The following is a 25,486-nucleotide window of genomic DNA, read 5'->3' as shown; positions in this document are numbered from 1 at the left end:
CAATGGAACTGAAACTTTTATTCTTATATAAGAACAGCATTCTGATTGATATGGTGACCTAATAAAATATAAATCCCTGACTGATGAAGTCCAAATCCCAATAGGTGCTATATATGTTTAGCTCTGTTTATTTAGCTCCCAAAGGCAGCACAGAAACATTTGACAAAACACTTCCACCCAATAAAGATAACTAATGTGCTACAGCTTCAGAGTGCCCTGACACTTCATATGTATCCAAGGATGGCAATGTTAAACATCTTGTACGTCATGTTAAAAAGGTTGAATAAAAAAGTTAAACTTATTGTATGTCAATGTTAAACATCTTGAAAGTTAAACATCTTGGATGTCACATATGTAATGTTAAACACCTTGAAAGTTAAACATCTTGAAAGTTAAACACCTTGAAAGTTAAACATCTTGAAAGTTAAACATCTTGTAAGACACTGAGAAAATTTTGGTAAAATTTTTATTCAAACTTTTTTTTAAAAATCAGATATAAATGCTGCAGAATGTTTGCTGATTTCTAATCTAATAGTTTTGTGTGATTAGTGAGTAACCACAAGTGAGTGGAAATCAAATAAAGATATTCAAAGTTCTGCATGTTGTTTTGAAACTGAAGATTATTATGTAATAGACAGGGTCATCTATGAATCCACCAGATATACCCACTAACTACTTAAACCTAAAGTCAAACTCCTGCAGGACTTTGTGGAATGGTGGTGGGTAGGGATCAAACCCAGGATTATCAAGAAAGCACTACAGAGCACAAACCACAAGACAAGAAAGCCATCCAGCCATGACGGTGCAAAAGAGTTAGGAATGGTTTCTGAATAAATCCATCCCTACAAAGTCCATGTACAAAAATGTGTCTAATCCTGCCTGAATGAAATTTTGTTCATCACAATAACAAAAAAAGTAGATGGACTCTTAGAAGTACAGAGAGTTGCATAACAAACCTATTTGGTGGCTTGCAGACTAGTTTCAAGTTATGTCCCTTTTGTTGGGTCAGCACCTTAGCAACATCAACTGGTGGGAATGGATCCATCTTAGCATGAAGCAGAGTGATGAAGTTTGATAATGACACGCCACATTCATTATTTGCCTAGAACAGAAATGTTTCAATTATCAATTACACATTTTAAAAATAAAAAATAAATGATAGTTTTCCTAAGACAACTAAAGGTCATTAGCTATATAGAATACAGTGTTGATCATCTGAGGAGGATTAGACTAAAGAACATAGTATTTAAAAATAAAAAAAGTTCCTAGCAAGTGTAAAACAATGGACACTTTCTCCAACTATATCTCTGATTGGCAAAAAAGTCAGAAAGGCTTAGGCCTCCCATAATACCATCATAATGTATCATAGCTCCCCATACAGTTTGACTGACTCTTCAGACATGTTCCAACCACAGCTCTAAAAGCTGTCAATGACATTGTCTCCCTAGATCTTCAAATACTTACACAACTAGAATAACATTTAAAAAAGATTTAAAAAAAAAAATAGACAAAAGCTGATGAGGTTTTGTAAGAGGGATTACTTCATCTCTAATACAAAACAAAAAGTGTTTTTTATCCCTCCCCCAACCCTCCTGAAATTGATCATGTACACTTGCATGTATAAATCTACTTTGAGTTTATAAGTTCTAGTTTGGTGATAAAGATTCAGAAATGGCAAGATTAAAAGACAGTAGTGTAGACTAGAGTACACTGGAACTAGAAGATTCTAGTTTCCCTTATAAATCCAGACTTAGAAAATGATAAGCAAAATGTTACTAAACATTCATTGATTTATTTCATTCTTTAATGAAAACATGGGGAATACCCGATGACTTATGCAAATTTAAGATAAAGATTGTTTAGACTTAGACCTCCAGAACAAATTTAATTATTGGATAAATATACTTAAAAAACTTATAACTGTCAAAGCAGAGTTTTCGAATTGTCAAATTTCTAGGAAAATTGTTTTCAAAAACCCTGTTTAACTAAGTTTTTGTTTTTCACTTTGGACTTTTTCTTTTTTCCAATCAAGAACTTGCAAGTCTTTGCTTAAAATTGGTTTTGAACCTGATTAGTATTTGTTGCCACTTTTAAAGTTTCTATTACCGTTACATAAATAAAAGATGGTACTGAGCAGGTTTACCTGACATTGGTAGATACCAGAGTCACTATCCACTGGGTTGTTGATCCTCAATGAGCCTACACCTGGTATTAAGGACCATCTGTCTCCACCATTCTCAACATTGACTGGTTTACCATCTTTGAACCAATTGTACCTATTAATAGGCAAGCAGATATTTATAAAAGGACTATTTGCATATATATATATATATCATCATAAATGTTTGCTCATCACTTGACTTCAATCTTCCTGATGACTCGTCTTATTCTATAACAACCAGTTAATAAAATGTACATTTTCAGAACTTGGTCAGCATATGAATACACTTCACTTGGAAAAGATTAAGGACTATTTGTGGGAATATAAATCAGTCTTTACACTGGTCAATTCTAAAACTTTTCATTGGTGAGGTTATGCCTGTTTCATTTAATCTTGTTTCTCTTGGCCCTTATTCTCCAATGAATAACTGGTATTTTCAGAGAGAGGAATGAGAAAAATTACATAGTTGTGACTCAGAGCCAAAGGATTTAATAAGCATTATTAGCTCTTACTGACTTCCATAACTAGTTGATAGGTAAAAAAAAATCTAAGTAAAAAATTAACCCTTTCATACCTAGCACTATATGAATCTCAATGAAAAACTTAATAAAAATTAAAATAATGCTCAATATTCTTGAAAAGACAATTTTACACATCTGAATCACTACTGGGAATTGGGCTTGAACAGTGAAGTACTCTAATGCCTTGACTTGTCATTCTATAACAATATAGGGGATAGCTGTGCTTGGCAACATGAATACTGCACTCATTATTAATCTTCACATCCATTGATCAATCCAAGTGGTGCTACAGCCCATGGAGGGCTCTGGCCTGCTTCAACACATTCCTCCATTCAGATCTCTCCTGGGCCTTTCATCTCCATGCCTGAACCCCAAGATGTTATAGATCTGCCTCCACATCATCAGTCCATCACATTCGGGGTCTGCATTTAGGTCATCTGCCATCTGGTTTTTGCCTTTATACAATTTTAGCTCCTCTGTTTTCAGACATTCTTTCAAAGTGACCTGCCCAAAGTAGTCTGTTCTTTTTTATTTGTCACTACTTGATATATCTCATGGTTAGTGTTTCATCTTGTATAGCACCAAAGATTTTCCTATCTGAATCAAAACCTTATGTGTATATATTTCAAGATACATCTATATTTCTTCCTAAAACAAAAGAAAGATCAATAATTTTCTATAAAAAAAAAGCATATTACCATGCAATGAAATTTTGTTTCACACTGAACACTACATTTTTACAGAGTCAGCAACTTACTTAATATTTGGTGTGCCTGTAGCAGTACAAGGAACTATGATAGACTTTTGAGAGATAAAATAGAAGAGTTCTTTTTCTTCATTAATGCTAGGTGGTCGACAATCTGGAGATTGAAAGAAACAAAAGACACAATTAAACACACACACATATCTATAGATTTCTTTGTACACAAGGGTTTTTAAAGACAAAAATATTAAAATCTTACAATTAACTATAATGAACTTTACTAGACTAAGGTAATAATATTTTGCTTATAATCAGCAATTAAACTATGCTATTCGAAAAATAAATTGTAATTTTGCTTGAGAAGACTAACATTTGTTTTAGAAAGAAATAATTAATACCTTTATAACCAAAGATATTAAAGACATGTGATGGGCTATCGCAATGAACTGCACTACACATTTTGTTTGACACTCATCATATTGGAGTATTGTTACAATATTTGTTGAATATTGAGAGTTAATATGTTAGTATCAAAAGCACTTATATTATTGAAGTAATTGTCGGGTAAACCACTGCTGAAGTTCAGTGCTAGCTTATGATATCCTTGCTACATGATTTCTTCTGCCCCTTCAGTTATACGATAAAATAATACCTGGTAATCACCAAGTTTAATTTGCTTCCATTGGATACCATTAAAAAAATATATGGGTGATCAATAAATGACTAAGTTATATATGGACAGCAATGTCTCTTGAGAATAGTGCTCTACAGTCAGATGAAAAAGTGCTCAACCGGATGAACCATAGTCGTTCTACGAATGAAAGTGGCCAACTTACTTATGTGTGTATTAATGTGTGTGTGTGTGATCATTACATAAACGGAAATCTATTCGAACTGGTTTTTTTTCTTAAAAAAAAAAAGTTTTGTCAAGTGATGTGCAACCTGTGGACTACAAGACATATCTGGAGCATGATGTGGTGCTTGTCCTTCACCTTGAAACATCTGCTCAAAGATCCTAATGAAGCTCCAGAAACTGGTTGAGATATAGGGGTCAAGATTCTTTTTAAGGCCAAGCTACAGCCTGGTGGCAAAATATACTGGCCATGACTCAGCTCTATCCAGCCTCTCAAGACCTCTGCCCATTTCATCGCGCAAGCCACATTCTCATCGCCCATGTTCATCTTTGAAGCGAGGATTGGACAGTCATCTTTGAGGAAATGAGAAATGTGCTCATCTTTGAACAAGAAGAAGGGACTACAAACCCACATCTGTGGCCTAGCAAGGTGCACGTGGACCTTGGTTTAAGAGTTTGAGGTTGCCACCAATCCCTTTTAAGAAACTAAAATCCTGATAGTGATTGATAGTCATCCTTGCAATCCACAGGGCAGATGATGCAAAGATTATCTATTTCTATGGCCGACGATTAACTAGGGTTTCCTGTAACCAGCACAACAAACAGCCGCTTTACTTTCCCCTACTAATGTCAGGACTCAGGGGCCTTAAGAAGCCCGAAATTAAAAATCCCAGACTTCGCCATATTCGAACACGGTACACCTCGGTTTCGAAGCCAAGCGCATCACCACTCAGCATATGTAAATTTACAAAAAAAAAACAACAACAAAAACTCTTTCAATGGTATCTGTGAGCGACTTATTAATTATGGGGCCGGGCAATGCCGGATTTAAGGATGGGCATTTAAATATTTAAGAAAATGAAAAGTGAGATTAAATGTAGCCTGCTTTTAGATGTAAGTTTTTTCAGAAGTGGATCTTTAGCTTTCGAAAAAGTGTAAGGCCTCCACACAAAAAATCCTGTCCTGGGGCCTCTACATACTTAAATCCGGCCCTGGGGCAGGGCATAAATGAAGCCCTTCGCGCCATGGTCGCTATCTCACTGACACATACACACTAATATTATATTGAATCCATTTAGATTGTATGGGTATATTGTGACTCTTGATACCATGGTGTTATATGTGACTACATTGTTTGTTCTAGGATATTTGCACATCGAACTGATTTACTATCTATAGGTACGACCAAGTTAATATAGGACTGTAGAGCAATAAGATAAGAGATTCTTATGCCCCCTCCCCCACGCGACTGTGAGACTAGGTTCGAATCACACTAAGCACACATGGGCTATTTCCCCGCTAGAGTACTCGCCATGTTTGCATAGGGGCTAACTTGTGTTTCACACGCTAATCCCAGGCTACCATTATATGACATTAGGTTCAAATGTCAAGAATGTGATCAGGTGGGAGGCAAGGGGCTTACTAGTTTCACAAATGACAGGATGTCGACTACTTATGGTGAGATTAAAGACAGGTAACTGCAGGAGTGAGAGGTGGTGTGTGGGGGGGAGAGGAGGCGCCAACACGTTTTCCTTCCGTTGAGGACAAAAAGTCGAAAGGAGAAGGGGAAATGGTGGCAGCGTGCCGTACAGAAGTGTACAACTCGGCTGCACATAAAACCGCAAGGCTGAGAAGAAACCAAAAGAAAGGGAGATTAGCCTATTAAGCATAGACGATCGGAATATAGAAAAAGAGAACAGATCGAGCGATAGAGAGAGGAATGAGTCTGATGGCATTTCAAAGGGTGCAAGGTGAGCAGTTCCCACGCTAGTTCAAGTTTGGGCGTGTGTGTGTGTCTGTGTGTTCGTGTGGGTGCGTGAGATATAGACATAGTAGCTGAGGAATGCATGTCTGGTGAGCACACGCCCTGACTGTACACGTAGTGGGGAGAACAGAGCACAGGCTGGGGGGGGGGGGAATTTTTATTGTGTTTACGTCTTTCTTCATTAAGATTCTATTGTTATAGTCAGCAGACCAAACACCCAATGCCATCAGACAGTTCAATCCAGTACATTTTGAGTTCAATCCAGTACATTTTGAGTTCAAACCACAAAGTTTGGATACAAGCTGGCAGGGGTACTGTCTACAAATACTTAGTCTTCGATTCCGGAGATTTAGGATCAGTGTCTGGGGAAGTGTCTACTGAAAATCAAAAAGCTCGCGTAATTTTTTTCTATCCTCCACTCCACCCCCGACCCCCCCCCCCCCCCCAAAAAAAAAAAAGAGTGATAACCTTCTAAGTATTTGGAGGCAGAGTCGTCATTCAATATCCAAGCCAGTAACTTTTTAATAGAAATAGCCCTATCATGAAATGTTAAAAAGATGACTTTCTAATCACTAATTTTATGAGGTAACTATCGGAAAAAAAACTATTTGTTCGATTTGATACACACACACACACACAAAATAAATGACATTACAATTGTTTATAAATGTTGCAAATGTCTGATAGTCATCGACATAGCAAGTTTAGTGCCCTACACGTAGACGATAACAGGAACAAGCAAATATTTAGACAAAATACTTTTTAAAAAAAGATATATGGGAGAGCACCGCATAATTACTGGCTTATCTCTCAATACTGCAATAATTCCCATTTTTTTAAATATAGTTTTTAAAAAAAATTAAATGTAATTTAAAAAATTAATTAAATGTTTACGTCGCCTGGACAGAACTGAAAGTCTGTTAAGGTTAGAGGAAAACGCTCGTGAAATCCGATGGTTACTGAAAGGGATTAAATCAAGCAGACAATCATCGCCCCCCCCCCCCCCCAGCTCCTGCCTGAAGGCTTCTCGTTGGCAAGCACCATTCTGTGTTTTGGGTAACATCATTTTATCTAGATGTCGTCCTCTGGTCTCGGAGGGGGTGGGGGGAGAAGAAGGGTTCCCTATCGCTTATTGAGACACACACATATATGGAACGGCGCTCCCTTTTATTTCCTTTAATGGACTGAGCTAGTGATCTCTCCCCACCTCAGGTCTCGCAGAGGACGCAGTAAATACGTTTGTTCCCAGAGCATCGATGCAACTCTCTGGGGAAAAGGGAGAGGGGTATTTTTCTGTTCACGTTGTTGTCATATTTGCCTCCAGTAATGGACGTTTCCACGAGGGCACCACGATGAGGCAACGAGACCCGAAGTCCCTGGAGAGACCAGACCGCCCTACAAGGTTGTCCTGATTAAATAATCAAGGGTTTATTGAACTTGCCAGCAATTCATCTCTCAAGTCAATATGTTTTATACTTTTAAAAAATGACTATACTATGAGGAAACTACTTTAAGTTTAAAACTAGATTTAATTAATATTTAAGATTTGAAGATATGTACCGAACTTTTTGGTTCCTAAGACCAAAAGCTGAAAATAGAAGAAAAACCTTTAACAGCTCTAATTTCAATTCAAGTCACTTACTTTTGACCTCCTCAAATGTCTTTTCACTGGCCAGCACAAAACAAGGGATTACGACTAAACACCAGACTTGCCAGGAAGCCATCATCCTGCACAACCCTAGCTAAGCACCGCTTACTTTCACCTGGAAATAAAAAAAAACAGGTTAATTACAGTTATTACACTTTCAAACGGTGTTAGCCTGATTCTGTAAACAAGCGAAATGGTGAGCTGAAATCGGGAAGTCAGTCATGTACAAACGAGTGTCCAAGTTAGAGGCAGCATTAAATTCACTAATTTTTTTTTGTTCAAACTATGTATAACTGTATTAAGGATTGTCATGGTCATATTTTGGCTACATTTATTTTTCCTTTGGCTAACGTAAAAAAATAAAGGACCCCTTTCAGACCTTGCGATCATCAGGGCTGATGATGTAAAGGTCATTTGTTTCTATGACCAGCATTACAACCAAGCGCCTTTACTTTACCCAACAAATGTCAGATACCCATTAGAGTTGGGTGGACTCATGAGAGTCCTTAAAAATCCCGAAGTTTAAACCCTGCCTTCATCGGAATTCGAACTCCAGATTCAACGGGTCGGGAGCCAAGCGCTTTAGCACTCAGCCAGCAAGCCCCATGGTTTAAATGTAACATGGAGTCATTGTCGAAGTTATAACGAGTCATTGCCGAAGTGCCAAGTAGGCACTAAATCTTTCTTGGTGTCACCTTATGGAAAGATCCCAGCGTATGATGACCTTGACATGCACCCACGGCCATGTGCCAGTCAACATGCAGGATCGATCCAGGTCTGCACCTGCACTAAACAATGTTAAGTTCGAGTCGCAGGACATGAGCGTCTGACATAGCTTTTTGCGATTACAGACATAACTATATCTAGTACCACAATGCTTTCTTCTATTGTCTAACTATAACTGTTAGATACAGCTAGATTATCTAACAAGGACTGAGCTTTTAGAATATTTTTTTAAATAAACAATTTTTATAATATGTATATTTAGGGTTTGGGTGTGTGGTGGTGAGATTTATGTTTGTGTGTGTGTGTTTTAATTGTTAATCCAGTTGAAAGTTTCGCTTTAAATATCTTGCTATGTAACAAAAAAAAATATTAAAGCGCAATGAAAATAAAAACGCTTATATATATATTTTTTTTTTTTCAGTTCTAAACGTGACAGACAGACAACACAAACTAATAGCAGTTTTTCCCCTTACGGGGGCGGTTAAAATGCTTCTAATAACAGAATGAATGTATGTGATTTTTTGTTCTAAAATACACCAATTATACCAACACCAACTAGCATGGTATTATAAGTCTTCAGTCGTGACTTTTTTTCAAAATTGATTTCTTACAAGAGCATCAATTATATGCGCTGTTCTCTCTAATGTGTCGCATGTGGTGCACATATGTGCGCATGCTATTTGGCACCTTAGTAAAATGCACTTAATTCACCGCTTTTTTTTTAATAAAGTGATTGGAGGCGTTCTTGGGTCCCAAAGCGCCTGTGTGCAATGTACACAATAAATATGCTTACCGTCAGGGTGCATAATGAGATAACATAGAACATGCAGCCTCACGTTTAACATACAAAACAATTAACAAGGCTCGTGACCTGGTTAAATGATAGCATTGATATCCTATTAGCAGGCAACTACCCCGTTGATATTTGCAGAACCAGCGGTAGAAAGAAAGTAATAGATCTATATTGAATAAGAAAGACTGCAAGAAAAAAATCCTTTCGATCTATCTTTACACAAGATCAAAAGGTCTGAAGTAAAAACAATCGTACTTTACATTTTAATTGTAAACCAGTTCACCAGTTTTCTTTTTTATGCGGCCCCCGTAAAATGTCCGTCTGTCACACTCAGATCTCAAAAACTAGAAGAGAAATGAAAAAGTGTTTGTAATATTGTATTTTTTAAAAGAGTTTGTAAGTACTTTAATTTGGTCAAGTTTTTACTGTGTAGTAACTTTTAGCCCAGTTTCTTGTGTGTTTTGTGTGTGCGTGTGCTAGGACTGTGTGGAAGACAGAACAAATACAACTTCTAAAAATAATCAATAGGACTCCTCGAATTCAACACAGACGTGTTTGCGCAAAGAGATACTTCCATTGACCAGCTGACTTAGTCATCGAGAACTAGATCTGTGTGGAAACAAACAAACAAAATAAAAAGCCTGGTTCTAAATCGTTTTGAAATTATGGAGTACAAATAATTCAATCTCATGTTTGAATTCGGTAAAGGACATTGTCAAACAACGAAAGTGTGACATGTACATAAAACATAGTGTAAAACAAACAGAAAGACAGACGCAAAACAAAGTGTCCGAAAAAAAAAAGTCTGTAGTAAAATCTAAGAAAACTTTCAGAAATTCATACACTGATGAACAACTTGTAAATATACTCGAGCCATATGACGGGCCCTTCATCAACTTTCAATGAAGGTGTCCATTTACATTTTTTTTAATACTGGAGGATTATCCCACTAAAAGTGAATCATAGTTATCTGCTCTTTGTGTACATTTAAGATAGAAAAAGAAGAACACGATATCATGAATTGTGTTGGAGATCAAATGGAAGCCTGTGAATGACATGAAAATAAAAGCGGAAGATTGGGTGAGAGATTATTTAAATACCAGGTAGACAAAAATAAACAATGTCTAGGACGCCATATTCAAAGATACGGTTACCAACTAAATAACACAAATTCATTTGAGCTACAAGCGAAGAGATGAGAAATTTGATTCCAGAATAAGAAAGAAAGCACAAAAATTAATAGATTGTGTATTATACTACTTCGTTTATCAATGCTTCCGTATTCCCTACACCGGATACACCAAAAAGCTTAATATTTATAGATTTGCCTCCATTTATGAAAAGCTCCAATGTAGATATTTTTACAGTTTGTTATTGACAAAATGAACGTCGATTTTTTTTCCAGTTCCGACCATAGACATAGATCAGTGTTTCCCAAAGTTTTATCTTAACACGCAACATTTCGCACATTCTGGGTATTTAACGGAAAACTGCGTTTATTTTCCGAGAGATTAATTTACGTGGTGGCTTACTATTTAATTATTCTAGTGGAACAACTATTCAGGCCTAGCGGAACACTAGGGTTCAGCGGAACACAGTTTGGGAAACACTGATATAGATTATATAAATTTAGGTCTGTAGTTCCGACCTACACTTTGGCATTACCGTAAACAGGGACAGGCGACGAATTCTTCATATGGCGGAGTTTGACATTTAAATGTGAAACGTAATTTAGTTTAAAGATAACTATTCAAATCTTTATTTAGCACAGCCGTTAAAATAAAACGTTTTTGAATGTTTGGCTGGTTCTCTATTTTTTCCAGGACATAGAATGTTAAAAGTAAAAAAAAAATACTGTGTTTTTTTTTTTTCTCAATTCGGAAGTTGCATTATAAATATTCTGCGATGTCGGTTTTTAGTTTGTTGATATCTTAGTTGAATACACAATTAAAAAAAAATGTATTTTGATTCTGGATGTAGCAGTAACCAAAAAACCCTCGTTTTACAATGATTCATAATATTATTAATTCACTCTGTATGTTTCTTTTATGCTCCAAATTCTCCAATCGATTTTTCGAGCACTTCTACTCCTCTAATGGTCATCAAATGTTCCATGCAAACTCATGCTCAATGACAACACACGAATCAGTAAAGAAAAATCCACCAGTCAATGAATCAATTACTTGTAATTCATTAATTTTGCTTTTATATAGAAGTTGTAAAGATTGAAAGATTGAGAAAGTAAAATAATAAATGTTACGGTACTGTAAAGATTTTATCAAACACTGTATGTTAATGTAAAGATTATATCAGCAACTGTATAATTCAAAACAAAACTTTGGAAATTAAGCATTGTCCTCATTACCATTTTCACAAACAATTTTACCCTAATATAATCGTTGTTTTTTCTTTTAAAGTAACAACCGATAATACACATAAGGAAAGTTGACAGAGTAAAACATACATAGGTCTGAGGTAATTTAAAAAGTGAAAAAAAAAAATTTTCGTTTATTTTATTCTACTGAAATGGCAACTCTACTGATTTCCTAGCATTAAAAATAATTTTCGAATTACATGCTAAATAAGCAAGAGTCAATATATTTATTTTTTTTTGCATAAAAACAAAATGTCAGCATCCCATATAGACCAAAGACCTAATTTGTCATTTACAAAGAGAGGCCTCCCCCGTCGAATTCACCTATGGACCAAGCCATTTTCTTGCTTTGATCGTTGAGAGTAATACAATTTCAAAACAATCAGTTAACGGTATTTTTCACCTTAAAAGCAAACAGGACAATAAGTCACCAATAAAAAAGACTCTTCTAACTCTTCTGGAATAAAGGTTTGAAATATAAGCGCTCTATTGAAAGCAGAGCTGCCTGAACTGATCACCTAGGAACAGCACGGAAACCTTCCAGATACGTAGCTCTCTCCCCAACTATTTCACTAAATACAGTTTCATAGGCCTACAGCGTCTACATATAAAACTCAGTAACACTTCTTCTATATGATGCTGAAATATAATTTTAGTGTCGTAAACATTACATCAAGCTCTACATAAAAAGATTAATGTTTGTTGTTATATATTAATTTAGATTTTTTTTTTGTCAAAGTATCTACTAGATCTAGATATATATGTCAAGGTGTAAATTAATCGTTTTCAAAAGCCATTTTTCTCTACATACAACTAAATGTAATATTTAGATAAGCGATGGTTTTGGTTACTGCTACATACAGAATCAAAATGCATTGTTGTTGTTTAGTATTAGGCCCTATGTGTTATCAACTAAGATATCAAGAAACTAAAAACCGACATCGCAGAATATTTAGAATGCAACTTCCGAAATGGAAAAAAAAAAAGTATTTTTTTTTACTTTTAACATTCTATGTCCTGGAAAAAATAGAGAACCAGCCAAACATTCAAAAACTTTTTTTTTATTTTAACGGCTGTGCTAAATAAAGATATTTAGATATAGATCTAAAAAATAAATTTAAATGTTAATTTACAAGTGGATCTTTATCGACTAGACAATATCAAGTTTAGATCTAGACATTGTTTTAGAGGCAGCAATGTCACAAGTGTTAAACACGGCCAGTACATCTATCGAAAGTTATAGCAAGATTTGATTGGTTAAATATAAATAGCTTATCACGTTTCTAAGAGGTTTTTATTTAAAGTATTAAAATTAAATGTTCGCAGTTTACATATAGATATAATAATTGAAGAACGTGAACAGCAAAGAATCTAGATCTAGACTAGAATTCGTATGTCTTACTTTAATTCAATTCTTAAATATCACCAGTTGAAAAAATCAACAAACACAGTAATAGAATTTATCAAGAAAGACTATTATGCTTAAATATTGCCAATTATCGACAATTATAGTGATATAATTTATCAAGCTTTGATACTGACATTTTTGCATTAACGGTAGGTAGGGCCTAATGGTAGATAATAGTCTGATCTAAAGGTGATAATAAGTTACAGAATACTTTGGTTGAGATCCTTATTAATTAGGACATAGAGGAAAAGAGACACTATATGTTTACAGTGACTCAATCGTTAAGAAAGAAACAAGCAAGTCAATCTGGAAAAGAAAAAAAAGTGAAACTTTTGTCATGACAAAAGAAACCTTTCAACTCGGTTCAAAAAACCACTGCTGTAAAATGACTTCATCAAAAAACTGGGACAAACTGTCTAGAATCTTATCGCCCAGGCAAGCAGAAAGAACAATGATTCGATGTCTCGGTTACTGATACACAAGCCAAAGATTTTTTAACAATAAATAATGACACCAAAATAACATGCAATTACATAAAAAAAAAGGAAAAACATAAAAAAAATCCTTTTTAAAAAGGCAATACCTCCTTTATACATCTACACTCTCCCCGTGAAAGTATCCTGGTTAAGTGAATGTATAGATCTACTAGATTTTGTAATATGCCAATGATAGGTATTTACATCTAGACTTAGAAGGCGATGTGCAAAATTGTCCTCAACATTTATTAAACTCTTAAATCAATAGTGCCTTACTTTCGGAAATTCCCGAACGCCATTGTACTTTCAAAAAACGCGATATCCTTTCAAAACCGAAGTTAAATCTAGATTTAGTTCTCTAGCTAAATTGAAATCTTTCTCTCTCTCTTTTTTTTTTTACTTTGATAAATGATAACGGTCAAACTAGAGTTTTCCCGGTGTGGCCAACGAGGTAGTAATTCTTTTCTTAGCGATAGACATCATCCACTGTTCAAACTTCTAGGGAAATCGTTACAACTGTTTTTGGGAACCGTGTCCAGGTTTCTCCCTAACATTGTGACTTGAATAGAGCTCTCATAATAATAATCCATTGTTCTATAAACAATAAGGGTACGTGGTGGGCTGTAGGTAAAGCGCTTGGCTTCCGAGGAGTCTCGGGTTTGAAACCAGGTGAAGACTGGGATTTTGATGTTAGCGATTTTTAAGGCTCCCCTGCGTCTAGCCAGCTCTAATGGGTACCTGGCATCGTTAAACAGGTGACATTTACAACATCTGCACCAAGATCGCATAGATACTAATTTATTTTATACAATAAGCAAACAGTTCCAAACAGACTTTTCTATGTAGAAACATTTGAAACAGTTGAAAAAAAAAATTTTGCTATCATCAGCCCTTGACATTGAGAAGTACATTACCATGATGTGCTCGTCATCAGCTATTACCAAATCTAGTAGTTCGGAATTGAGTCTGTAGAGATTGTGGGCTACACTTTGTAGGCCGATGTAGCATTAGAGTGTGTATGTGAGGGCATACGTTCGATATCCAAATGTTCATTAGGTAGGGGAGACCAGACTTGAGCTCTTTTCTATGGAACTTTTGAATTTTGTGTGTGTTCGGTGCAATTAGAAGTTTGGCTCGATGGTTGCAGAAATATTTTAATGCAATCTTTACGTGTGGAGCGAAACCTTTAAAGGAAACCTTAGATACATAGAACAACTACCAAACATTCGATACATAGAACAACTACCAAACATTCGATACATAGAACAACTACCAAACTTTCGATACATAAAACAACTACCAAACATTCGATACATAGAACAACTACCAAACATTCGATACATAGAACAACTACCAAACATTCGATACATAGAACACTACCAAACATTCGATACATAGAACAACTACCAAACATTCGATACATAGAACAACTACCAAACATTCGATACATAGAACAACTACCAAACATTCGATACATAGAACAACTACCAAACATTCGATACATAGAACACTACCAAACATTCGATACATAGAACAACTACCAAACATTCGATACATAGAACAACTACCAAACATTCGATACATAGAACAACTACCAAACATTCGATACATAGAACAACTACCAAACATTCGATACATAGAACAACTACCAAACCTTCGATATATGTAACACTACCAAACATTCGATACATAGAACAACTACCAAACATTCGATACATAGAACAACTACCAAACATTCGATACATAGAACAACTACCAAACCTTCGATATATGTAACACTACCAAACATTCGATACATAGAACAACTACCAAACATTCGATACATAGAACAACTACCAAACATTCGATACATAGAACAACTACCAAACATTCGATACATAGAACAACTACCAAAAATTCGATACATAGAACAACTACCAAACATTCGATACATAGAACAACTACCAAACATTCGATACATAGAACACTACCAAACATTCGATACATAGAACAACTACCAAACATTCGATACATAGAACAACTACCAAACATTCGATACATAGAACAACTACTCAACATTCGATACATAGAACACTACCAAACATTCGATACATAGAACACTACCAAACATTCGATACATAGAACAACTACCAAACATTCGATACATAGAACAACTACCAAACATTCGATACATAGAACAACTACCAAACATTCGATATATGTAACACTACCAAACATTCGATACATAGAACAACTACCAAATATTCGATACATAGAACAACTACCAAACATTCGATACATAGAACAACTACCAAACATTCGATACATAGAACACTACCAAACATTCGATACATAGAACAACTACCAAACATTCGATACATAGAACAACTACCAAACATTCGATACATAGAACAACTACCAAACATTCGATACATAGAACACTACCAAACATTCGATACATAGAACAACTACCAAACATTCGATACATAGAACACTACCAAACATTCGATACATAGAACAACTACCAAACATTCGATACATAGAACAACTACCAAACATTCGATACATAGAACAACTACCAAACATTCGATACATAGAACACTACCAAATCTTCGATACATAGAACACTACCAATAACTTAGATGCACAGACAAATCCCAAACATTTGATGCATGGACCTCTACCTAATCTCTAAGCATAGACTATTTACTTCAACTCAATACATAGACAACCAGAGTACCAAATCATATTTTCAGTGGCATACGTTTATAGTAGTAATTTTTAAAAGTGCATGATTTCTTTATGTATAAGACATTTTAAATATTGACCAACAATTATAAAATGTCAAATGCCATCTGAAGTAATAGATGATGTACCATCAACGGAATTATTTTAAAACACTAATTAGAACTGATACAAAAATAATAAGCAGCCAAACTGACTGAATGGTTTATGAGAGTTTTATAGCCAGACTTGCGCCAATCACGTTTCATATATTAATGCTATGTTCCTATTTGGAGTCGTCCCTGTTGGTTTCAATAAAAGGTTTGGAGCACATACAATCAAAGTTTAGCTTTCGTTTTAGCACCTTAGGGGCATATCACACTACATTTTTTGTACGTATTTTTAAATTTTAAATATTTTTTTTTAATCCATTCCTAGTTAATGTTCAAATAGTACAGTCACATTAACATTCATCTTTTATTTGCTATTGAAAAAAAAAAGGTTTAATAATGGCTAGAATGGGGATAGAGGCCCTCAATATAGTCGCGATATTAGCGCTGCCATTGAAAAAGGTTCTAACTAAGCCAAAAGACAGAGAGACAAAAAGAATGGAGAAAGACGATCGACAAATCTTGCATGACGCCCCAACGGTCCAACAGACTAAGGGATAGGTTACAAAAAAATGGTAAACAAATTAGCGCGACTCTCTATCAACAGAGCTAACTAACCAAACTTCTACATGCGAACTTTTTTGCTTGAAATGAATGATTCAATGTATAACTCCAGTTTCTGACTTGAGACTTTCATGTTTGGAACAGCTTACTTCCACCAATGTTTGAGTACGAAGAGAGTTGAAGACATTAAAAAAAAAAAAGATTAAATCCAAAAGTATTTTTTAAATTGTGTTCAATACACATAGCTAAAACAAGCTAAGAAATGGAGTTGATGTTATATAGGTCGCACTCACATCTTAGTCATAGTTACTAACAAATATGTCAATCAATCAACAACATCGTCCACAAAGTTCAACCAACTTGAAGCCATTTCCAGACTGAGTGAAATATACAGACACAATAGGAACCTGTGTAGAAGTGCTTCTATTGCAATGAAACATCAAAGTCACTCCAACCTGGTTGGGAATGGTGAAGAAAATTGGGTTCATTTTCTTTTTATACGGTAAATATTATTGAACCAACAGGAACTAAGTGAAATCATCGAAAACATACGACAATTCAATGTAAACCTAATTTCGAGATTATTTTATCAATGGCATATTATTTACAGGGCTGTTACATATAGAAAACAATACTACTTACGTGAAACTTGCAGTTAAAAAAAGCATTGAACAACAACAAGGACATCAGGAACAACAAGGACATCAGGAACAACAAGGACATCAGGAACAACAAGGACATCAGGAACAACAAGGACATCAGGAACAACAAGGACATCAGGAACAACAAGGACATCAGGAACAACAAGGACATCAGGAACAACAGAGAAGTAACAGACGACATTGATCAGACACGCCACAGTCCATGCCCCCCTCCCCTTTCTGAAGTCTAATAATAGAACTAGTCAATGTTCACTGTGACTCACGCACGTGCTCCTCCCCTTCCCCTCCCTTTGATTTCTTCTCAAGATGCACGTGCGACAGAAAGACATCGTCACACTCCACCGCCCTCGTCAGCAGAAGGTGGCCTGGTTTATATTCGAGCACGGCGTGAGCCTAATTCAAGTTGTCGATCGGCATAATATAAAACTTTCTTTGGGTTTAATCAAAACAGAAAATATGTGTCAGCAATAGGAGATACGACCTCTTTTTTTCATACAGGGAGGTCTAAGCGGCCCCGTTTAAAACCTTCGCTATTATCTTTTAAAAAAAAATGTTTTCCACCAAATTTTACCAATCGATTAACTTCTTCAAAAAATCATTTTTTTTTAAAATAAGCTCAATGATGTCTTTAAATTCAAACAGGTAATATTATAAAATCATAAAAATCTAATTCTTCCTATATGAAGCTGATGGTGGTCTATTTCTCCTAATTATTGCTTATAATGCTTCATTGTTACTAGTTTTCTTTCAAAGAGCTTGCACAATCAAGTTCGTCTACTGCAGTGTATCCCATTTCTACATAAGGTGTACGTAAAATAGTCATGTACGTTACGTTTATTGATTTATTCAACTCTTGACTGAATACATAGACACAGTTGAGTCGAGTGTAGGAATACCCGCTGAAAGCGTGTTCAAAATGGCCGAATTTAATTTTAAGATTTTAATTATAACGGTCAAACCAGAGTTTTATTTTTAGATATACTTTTTCAAAAACATCTGTTCTAGTCAGTAGAACTTTAAAAAAAAAATAGCCCAAATTGGCTTCCATTGTAAAGAAAAGAAAACGAGTGTTCCATTTCCAATTACGTAACGGTACAGGTCAGTGATGGATAGCATTAGATTGTACGACTTCCATTCGCTTGTGTCTTAGTTTGAACAAATGTGAACAGCTGCAACGTTTTCATTTATTTCTTTTATTGTCTTTTGGTGAACACTCCGATCAAACGTCTCGGGTTCGGGGCCCTCAAATGTCCTTGACATTATTAGAGGCAGCGCCGGGTTGGAGATCTAAGTTGAAGTAGAAATCTAGTTCCCCATCAGGTGGGGGGGGGGGGGGAGTCATCATTTCTTCAGCACTTATGAGAACAACAAAAAAAAATTTACCAACATGGTGTGTAACTTTACGCCAAGTATTAAGAGGCTTTCACAGCGACAGATTGTGCTTTACGGTCTAATGACTAATAACTAAGTGAAATCAATACTTAGCCTATCGAACAAGACAAGTTTCCCATTTTAGGAAGGCCAGCGTTAGGTGCAGTTGCTGCCAGACAAAATCAAATCGTTTTAAAAACTAACAAACTTACGTATAAAAAATCTGTTATCAAAGAAGACTATGTTCAGGTACTTAAATGACAACACGTGGAATGAATGAAATAGGGTGACAAGCCAAATAAAAAAAAAGTTATCCAATTGGGAATACAAGCCATAATATCATGGAAAGTTAAAGACGGATGAGGCGAGGCGGCTATGTTGATAGCTATTTACATTTCAGATATAGTGGCCTAGGGCCTAGACAGTATCTTTCTAAATGTAACCTGTAAGTTCAATGTGTTGCTAGCTGTTGTTTCTTGGACACCGTGCAACACAAGTTCTATCACAAGTGGTCATCTGTAGGATTTAGGGTTTGTTGTCTGAATCTATCAGTATGTGCACGTTAAAAACAAAGGTATGACTAGTTCTTGGAACCTCCTGCCTATTTTTTAGAAAAAAAAACTTATTTAAATGTAATTGTGTAAATTAGTTTGGATCAGTCATGTGTACGATTGACCTAGATATGTAAATCTGTGCGATAAAAATATTGTTACCAATTATTTTTTTATTAGCTTTTAGCTTTCTCAATGCGCTATGATCCTATCACGTGTCTGGACCAGTTGTGAAGGGGGAGGGAAGAAGGGGGTATCTTGGGGAATTTTGATATGATCGTTTTTTTGAAATGCATAAAAAATGTTCACTCAAGGCTCAAGATTCCTCAAGGGTAACTAATTCAACTTATACCACGACATCTATCAAGTACGATTTCTTTCCATTGTTCAAGATACCAAACAAACAAAAAAACAATTAATTACCAATAGTTAATTACCTAACAAGTTAATGTATTTATTAATTCTTGTGTTGTCAGATAAAAGAAAAACTTGTGCAAATTAGGTGTGGGAGAAAAAACGTGTACAAATTTTTACCAGACAGAGTGAGTTGATATAAGCTTTGTACCAGACAGAGTGAGTTGATATAAGCTTTGTACCAGACAGAGTGAGTTGATATAAGCTTTGTACCAGACAGGGTGAGTTGATATAAGCTTTGTACCAGACAGAGTGAGTTGATATAAGCTTTGTAAAAAAAAAAAGGTGAGCTTTTTGTCAAATATTACATTCTAGCCCAACCCTCCAGCAGAAGGGCGGGAGAAGGCGACGGGCAGGGGTTTTAACCCGGAACCATCAAGACGACTACATACGCATGCATACCACAAGACCAGGCAGGCATTCTACGAAATAATTTTAAGAATCCAGTTTCTAGGAATACCAGAGGGAATGTGTTTTCACTCGTCTAGCTGGTCAAGTGGGGCTATGATGTTGTAGAATGTCTAGAGTTACATCTAGTGACACAAACACTCTAGCGATATGCCGGAGATCCGTTGAACTGAATTCACAGAATACATAACCTATATTAAATCTTCATTTTTTATTGCATAGCACTAAATTGAATATATAAATCATATGCAAAATCCGGCTATGAATATAAATACTTAATCCACATTGAAATTATTGAGCTTAAGTACTATGTGTATGTATAGCCGCAACCCTTCATTATAGAAGGCTTTAACACTGACCTGCGACGTCGCAGGCTGACTCAAAGCCACGTTGCCGCGTTATGTTACGTGACGTCAGACCCGTGACGTGGCATTGAGCTATTGCTACGTCGTAGGTCAGTGCTCAGACCTTCTATAAAGAATGGCCTAGGTAGGACTGACTGTCTATCACTATCTTTCCGTTGGCCTTTGTTTTTATTCTTTTCCATTTTAGTCTATCTACTTTCGATTATTTTCCACCTGTCTATCTCCAGAGAATGTACAAACCATCTAGAAACCGATGTATAGTTCAACTTTGTAGAAAAAATCTCTGAGCTTTTTAGTTTTCTAATTTAAAAATAAATAAATCGAAAAATGACGCCATACTAATGCTTGCCAATTTGGCATATGACAATACTGTTAGAAAAGATAATTGAGAAGAAGTGTTACCCCCCCCCCTCCCACTTAAAAAAAAAAGTGTAGATCTTTTTGTGCATGAAGCTATAGATCTAGAGACTAAAATTCTTTCCAGCGTTGCTTTCAATGAATGAATAGCAATGTGATCGATTTTAAAGATAAAGGATGAGTGCAAACCCTGTTGCGACCTGCATATTTTCCCCCTAACGAAGCAGACCAGAGCTGTTGTGTGGCGGGGGTCTATTTAAGTTTTCTTTACATCTTCTGCGGCTGTCTTTTCTTTGTGCCTCAAATATGTGTCCCGTTAGAGCTCTTCCACTGTCTCTCTCAGACGCCATCTGCTGCCAGCTACTTTCCTCTATGCCAGTGAGGGCAAAATGGCGCCTCAGTTGATCTTTATAACCCTACTTTACTTACATAAGAGTAAAAGCTGATAATTCTTTAACAGCCTTGGTGTACGTCAGAGTGAAAGCTAAAATTAGGCGCTTTTTTGTATACTGGCAATTTTATTAGAGATTCAGAGCTATTGAAATACTTAAGAGCAAATTACATTGAGATGCTAACAAATGCACTCTACACAGCGACGCTTCAGTCTTTAGAAAAGGCAAAGCCTGTATAGCGTCCAATTGATATTTAATTCATGTTTGTATAAGTATTACACACACTTGTAACATCTTATAAGAAACTGAATTTTTTTTAAAGGATAAAAGAATTCGACGCTAGGCCGCAAACATGTTTTTAGTTTTTAAAATGCTAGGCGAATGTCATTCATGAGGGTGTGCGAAAAATGTGCTGCCTTTTTTATTCTCTAGCGGCACTTCATTGAAAAAAAAAAAAAAGAACCCTCACCGTACTTTACGATAAACATGTGCCAGCCACCTTATCATTATTTCGGTTTATAAGCATGAACTTTCACATCTATGTATGTTGTATACTTCACTGTGTATTACGAACGTTGGACAACTAGCAGTAGCATTGTACTCAAACATCCTGACTTGTTTCATGAATTCCACTAAAATGACCAGCTCTTAAAATTAACGTTAATTCTACAGGGAAAACAATCTAATACAAGCTCATATCTGTGCTCGAATGAGTTTGAATTCCTGCCTTATAAGGACTTAGTTAAGACAAGATTTCATTCAAATAGTTTTTACGTAGCTAATTTTCTTTAATTAATCTTAGATCTAGCCCTTAAATAGGTCAGCGTTAAACAGTACACACTTTAGCCATAATCTTGCAATACTGAATGCAGAATTTGTAGAAATGCTTACAAAACCAAGATATGAAAACACGGGAGTCCGAAATGTCAGTCAAAAACAGAATAAGAAGTGACGACAATTCGACAGATTCGGACACAAGTTTAGAGATTACTTGCAGGCCACTTTTACCCTTGAAATGTTAAAGTAAAGTAGAAAGAATACGACAAAAAAAAACAAAAAACAAGCGTCCTATAAAAAGAAAAACAAACAATATACTAATATGTCTGTTAATATACAAAGGTTCCTGATAAAAAGGAGTTGATACCTTTAGTTCAGCACATCCTCAGAGCACCCACAAGTAAACAAATCAAAGGTCAAACGATAACAATGCTATACAGATACACCTATGGATGAATATTTTTTTACATCAAGTCTGTCTATGATTATTAATAAAAGAACTTTAAGTCAAATGATAAAGTGCCCAGTGGAATAGCTGGGGAGGGGAGTCCAAATTTGAAAATTCCCACGGGCACGGGCCCCCACTTGAGGGGGCCCCAAATGAGTGTCCGAAATGTGTTTTTACATTAAATATTACGTCATTATCTCATGCCATGATGTGGAATGTCAAAATGCAGGGGGCCTTTGAAGAGGCCAAGCCCCCCTGGGCCCCCAAATCCCAAGCTACGCCACTGAGCCAGAGTCGTCCTAACAATCTTTCTTTTACAGGATTGACTCGGTCCGACATGATTTGATTAACATGGAAGGATGATGAACCTTCCCTGAAGCTCAAGTCTGACTCATTTTAGTGAGGACCTTAATGCCGCAAATCGAATGGTTATTATCATTAGTTTACACATTACTAGCATTCACGAAACGACATTATGCGCCATTCTCCGCAGCTCGAGATCCTTTTAAAGTCGTAAACATGTTGAACTGACGGAAACAAATGCGATTATGGCCCGAATCTCGGAAAAATTGCGCGCCTGGCTTTCCCAAAGAAAAAAAAATCGATGAACGTTAGAAATCGGAAGTTTTGAAGATGGCACGCGGGACGTGTGACTAGAAAAGTGAACCGGTCATAGACTGGACTTGTTCTAATGAGATTTTATCAACGTTTTCTTTTATTAATCTCAGTGACAAAGGGAGGCTGTGCACAAAGGAACATTACAAGAAAAAAAAATAAATTTTTAAAGACAGTAGCTTTCGAAACTTCTAAAAAGAAATGCTATACACATCAAACTAGATGTTAAGTATAAAGTAAAGACAAAGGTGTAGTACTTTTGCTAAAACATACAGACACTGAATGCAGCAGACGTGTTGTATGTACGCGTCAAGGTTCTCAAGAGAAGTGTAAACAGGAAGTTAATTTACACATTGACTTCTAGAAGATTCAAAATTCTACACAGAATAATAGACATGAAATGCAAGTAAATTAGAAATATAAAGTTGTATGTTATTACCGCATCGAGAAAATTCGGTTTGAAAACTTTAAAGTAGGGGAGACAAGCTGATATCGGGTTCTACAAATTAGTCGCTTCATGTTGACCTTCTTTTGTGAATGTTTTGTTGAATTCGGGATAGAATGTGTATCAATGCATGCTATATAGTATGTGTTCAATCTTGCTATATAGTATGTGTTCAATCTTGCTATATAGTATGTGTTCAATCTTGCTATATAGTATGTGTTCAATCTTGCTATATAGTATGTGTTCAATCTTGCTATATAGTATGTGTTCAATCTTGCTATATAGTATGTGTTCAATCTTGCTATATAGTGTGTGTTCAATCTTGCTATATAGTGTGTGTTCAATCTTGCTATATAGTGTGTGTTCAATCTTGCTATATAGTATGTGTTCAATCTTGCTATATAGTATGTGTTCAATCTTGCTATATAGTATGTGTTCAATCTTGCTATATAGTATGTGTTCAATCTTGCTATATAGTATGTGTTCAATCTTGCTATATAGTGTGTGTTCAATCTTGCTATATAGTATGTGTTCAATCTTGCTATATAGTGTGTGTTCAATCTTGCTATACAGTATGTGTTCAATCTTGCTATACAGTATGTGTTCAATCTTGCTATACAGTATGTGTTCAATCTTGCTATACAGTATGTGTTCAATCTTCACATCATTGCTAATGGAGGAATACATTTCAATTCAAAAGAGGAATAATGTATCTCTTCATCTAAATCAATATCTCCGGCTACTATTGGAACTCCAGATTTCATCTTTGCGAATATATAGACATATTAACCACTCTGCTCCACTGTTACAACAAATATCTAACTATACTCTTAAGAAAAAAACAAAACAAGAAAAACATTTTTAAAAACTTTTTAAACAAGTAAATTATAAGAAATCCTTTAAAAAAAAAAATTAGCACAATTTCATGCTTTTAGCTTTCTCAATACGCTATGATCCTATCACTTCTTTAGACCAGTTGGAAAGGAGTAGGGGGTAAAGAACGGGGTATCTGGGTGATCGCTTTTTAAATGTATGTTAAAAAAAAAACAAAAGGGGGAACGACCTGAATTCGAATTTGTGGGATAAAGCCTTTTCAAGCTTTTCAAGCCAACGCGGTAACCATGCTACTAGCGAAGAGTCTATGAACATGGAAGATTGTATAGTTATCTATTGTTTGTCTTTCATCTTTGTGTTTACTAAGCCTCAGAAGAGTTAATTAACCGATTGGTAATTTTTTAGAATTAATTCTTGTGTTGTCAGGTAAAAGAAATAATAGTGTAAAATTTCAGCTTTATCCGAGATTGGGTGTCGGAGAAATAACGTGTACAAACTTTTGACTTGACAGACACACAGACAGACAGACAGACAGAGTGAGTTGACATAAGCTTCGTAAAGAGACACAGATAAAGCATCATAAAAGCCGAGGGCCTAATAAAAAGCATGGGTCCAAAACCTGAACTTGGCAACCTAGAAAGAAAAAGTGCCAGGCATTGAGTTATGTCAGGCTTTTAATTCACTGTTCAATCCTAGAACTACCACTTTGGCGCCAGTTCTGACCAGGACGAAAAGTAATGTGGCTCCAATGTCTAGATTTAATCTTGTCTTATAAAATACAGACGTTCAAAAAAAAAAAAAAAACGTCCTTCGAGTGTCAGTAAGTCAACCTCGAAGATGATGTAATGTCCATCTGTTTCTGTGGCCCACGGTCAACGAAGGTGTCATGTAGCCAGATCAATGACCTTTACTTCACTTTTCCCTAACTAATGGGTGGACTCAGAGTCGCCCAAAGAGTCCGAAATTAAAAATCCCAGTCTTGACGAGGATTCGAACCCGGGACCTCCGGTCAATCAAGCCAAGCGCGTTACCGCCCCGCCAC

The 25,486-nt window shown here is 35.8% G+C and overlaps 1 protein-coding gene across 5 annotated transcripts in view; it reads right to left on the bottom strand.

Moving 5' to 3' along the window:
• The window catches only part of LOC106053155 (neuroglian-like), a 104,164-nt gene that overhangs the window by 40,933 nt on the left and 37,745 nt on the right, over window positions 1-25,486 (bottom strand). For 4 of the 5 annotated variants that reach the window (XM_056025306.1, XM_013208652.2, XM_013208668.2 and 1 more), the window contains exons 3-6: window positions 7,646-7,766; window positions 3,440-3,542; window positions 2,144-2,276; window positions 957-1,102 (exon numbers count right to left, since the gene is read on the bottom strand). In XM_056025306.1, coding sequence (XP_055881281.1) covers window positions 957-1,102; window positions 2,144-2,276; window positions 3,440-3,542; window positions 7,646-7,730 — 467 coding nt within the window. In that variant the 5' untranslated portion in view covers window positions 7,731-7,766. Of the gene's footprint in view, window positions 1-956; window positions 1,103-2,143; window positions 2,277-3,439; window positions 3,543-7,645; window positions 7,767-12,946; window positions 12,970-25,486 lie in introns of those variants that run through there. The other variant, XM_056025308.1, reaches the window with a different exon arrangement.

Source organism: Biomphalaria glabrata, chromosome 4 (genome assembly GCF_947242115.1).
Source record: "Biomphalaria glabrata chromosome 4, xgBioGlab47.1, whole genome shotgun sequence".
Taxonomy (NCBI): domain Eukaryota; kingdom Metazoa; phylum Mollusca; class Gastropoda; family Planorbidae; genus Biomphalaria; species Biomphalaria glabrata.
This window is presented reverse-complemented; position numbering and strand designations above follow the sequence as displayed.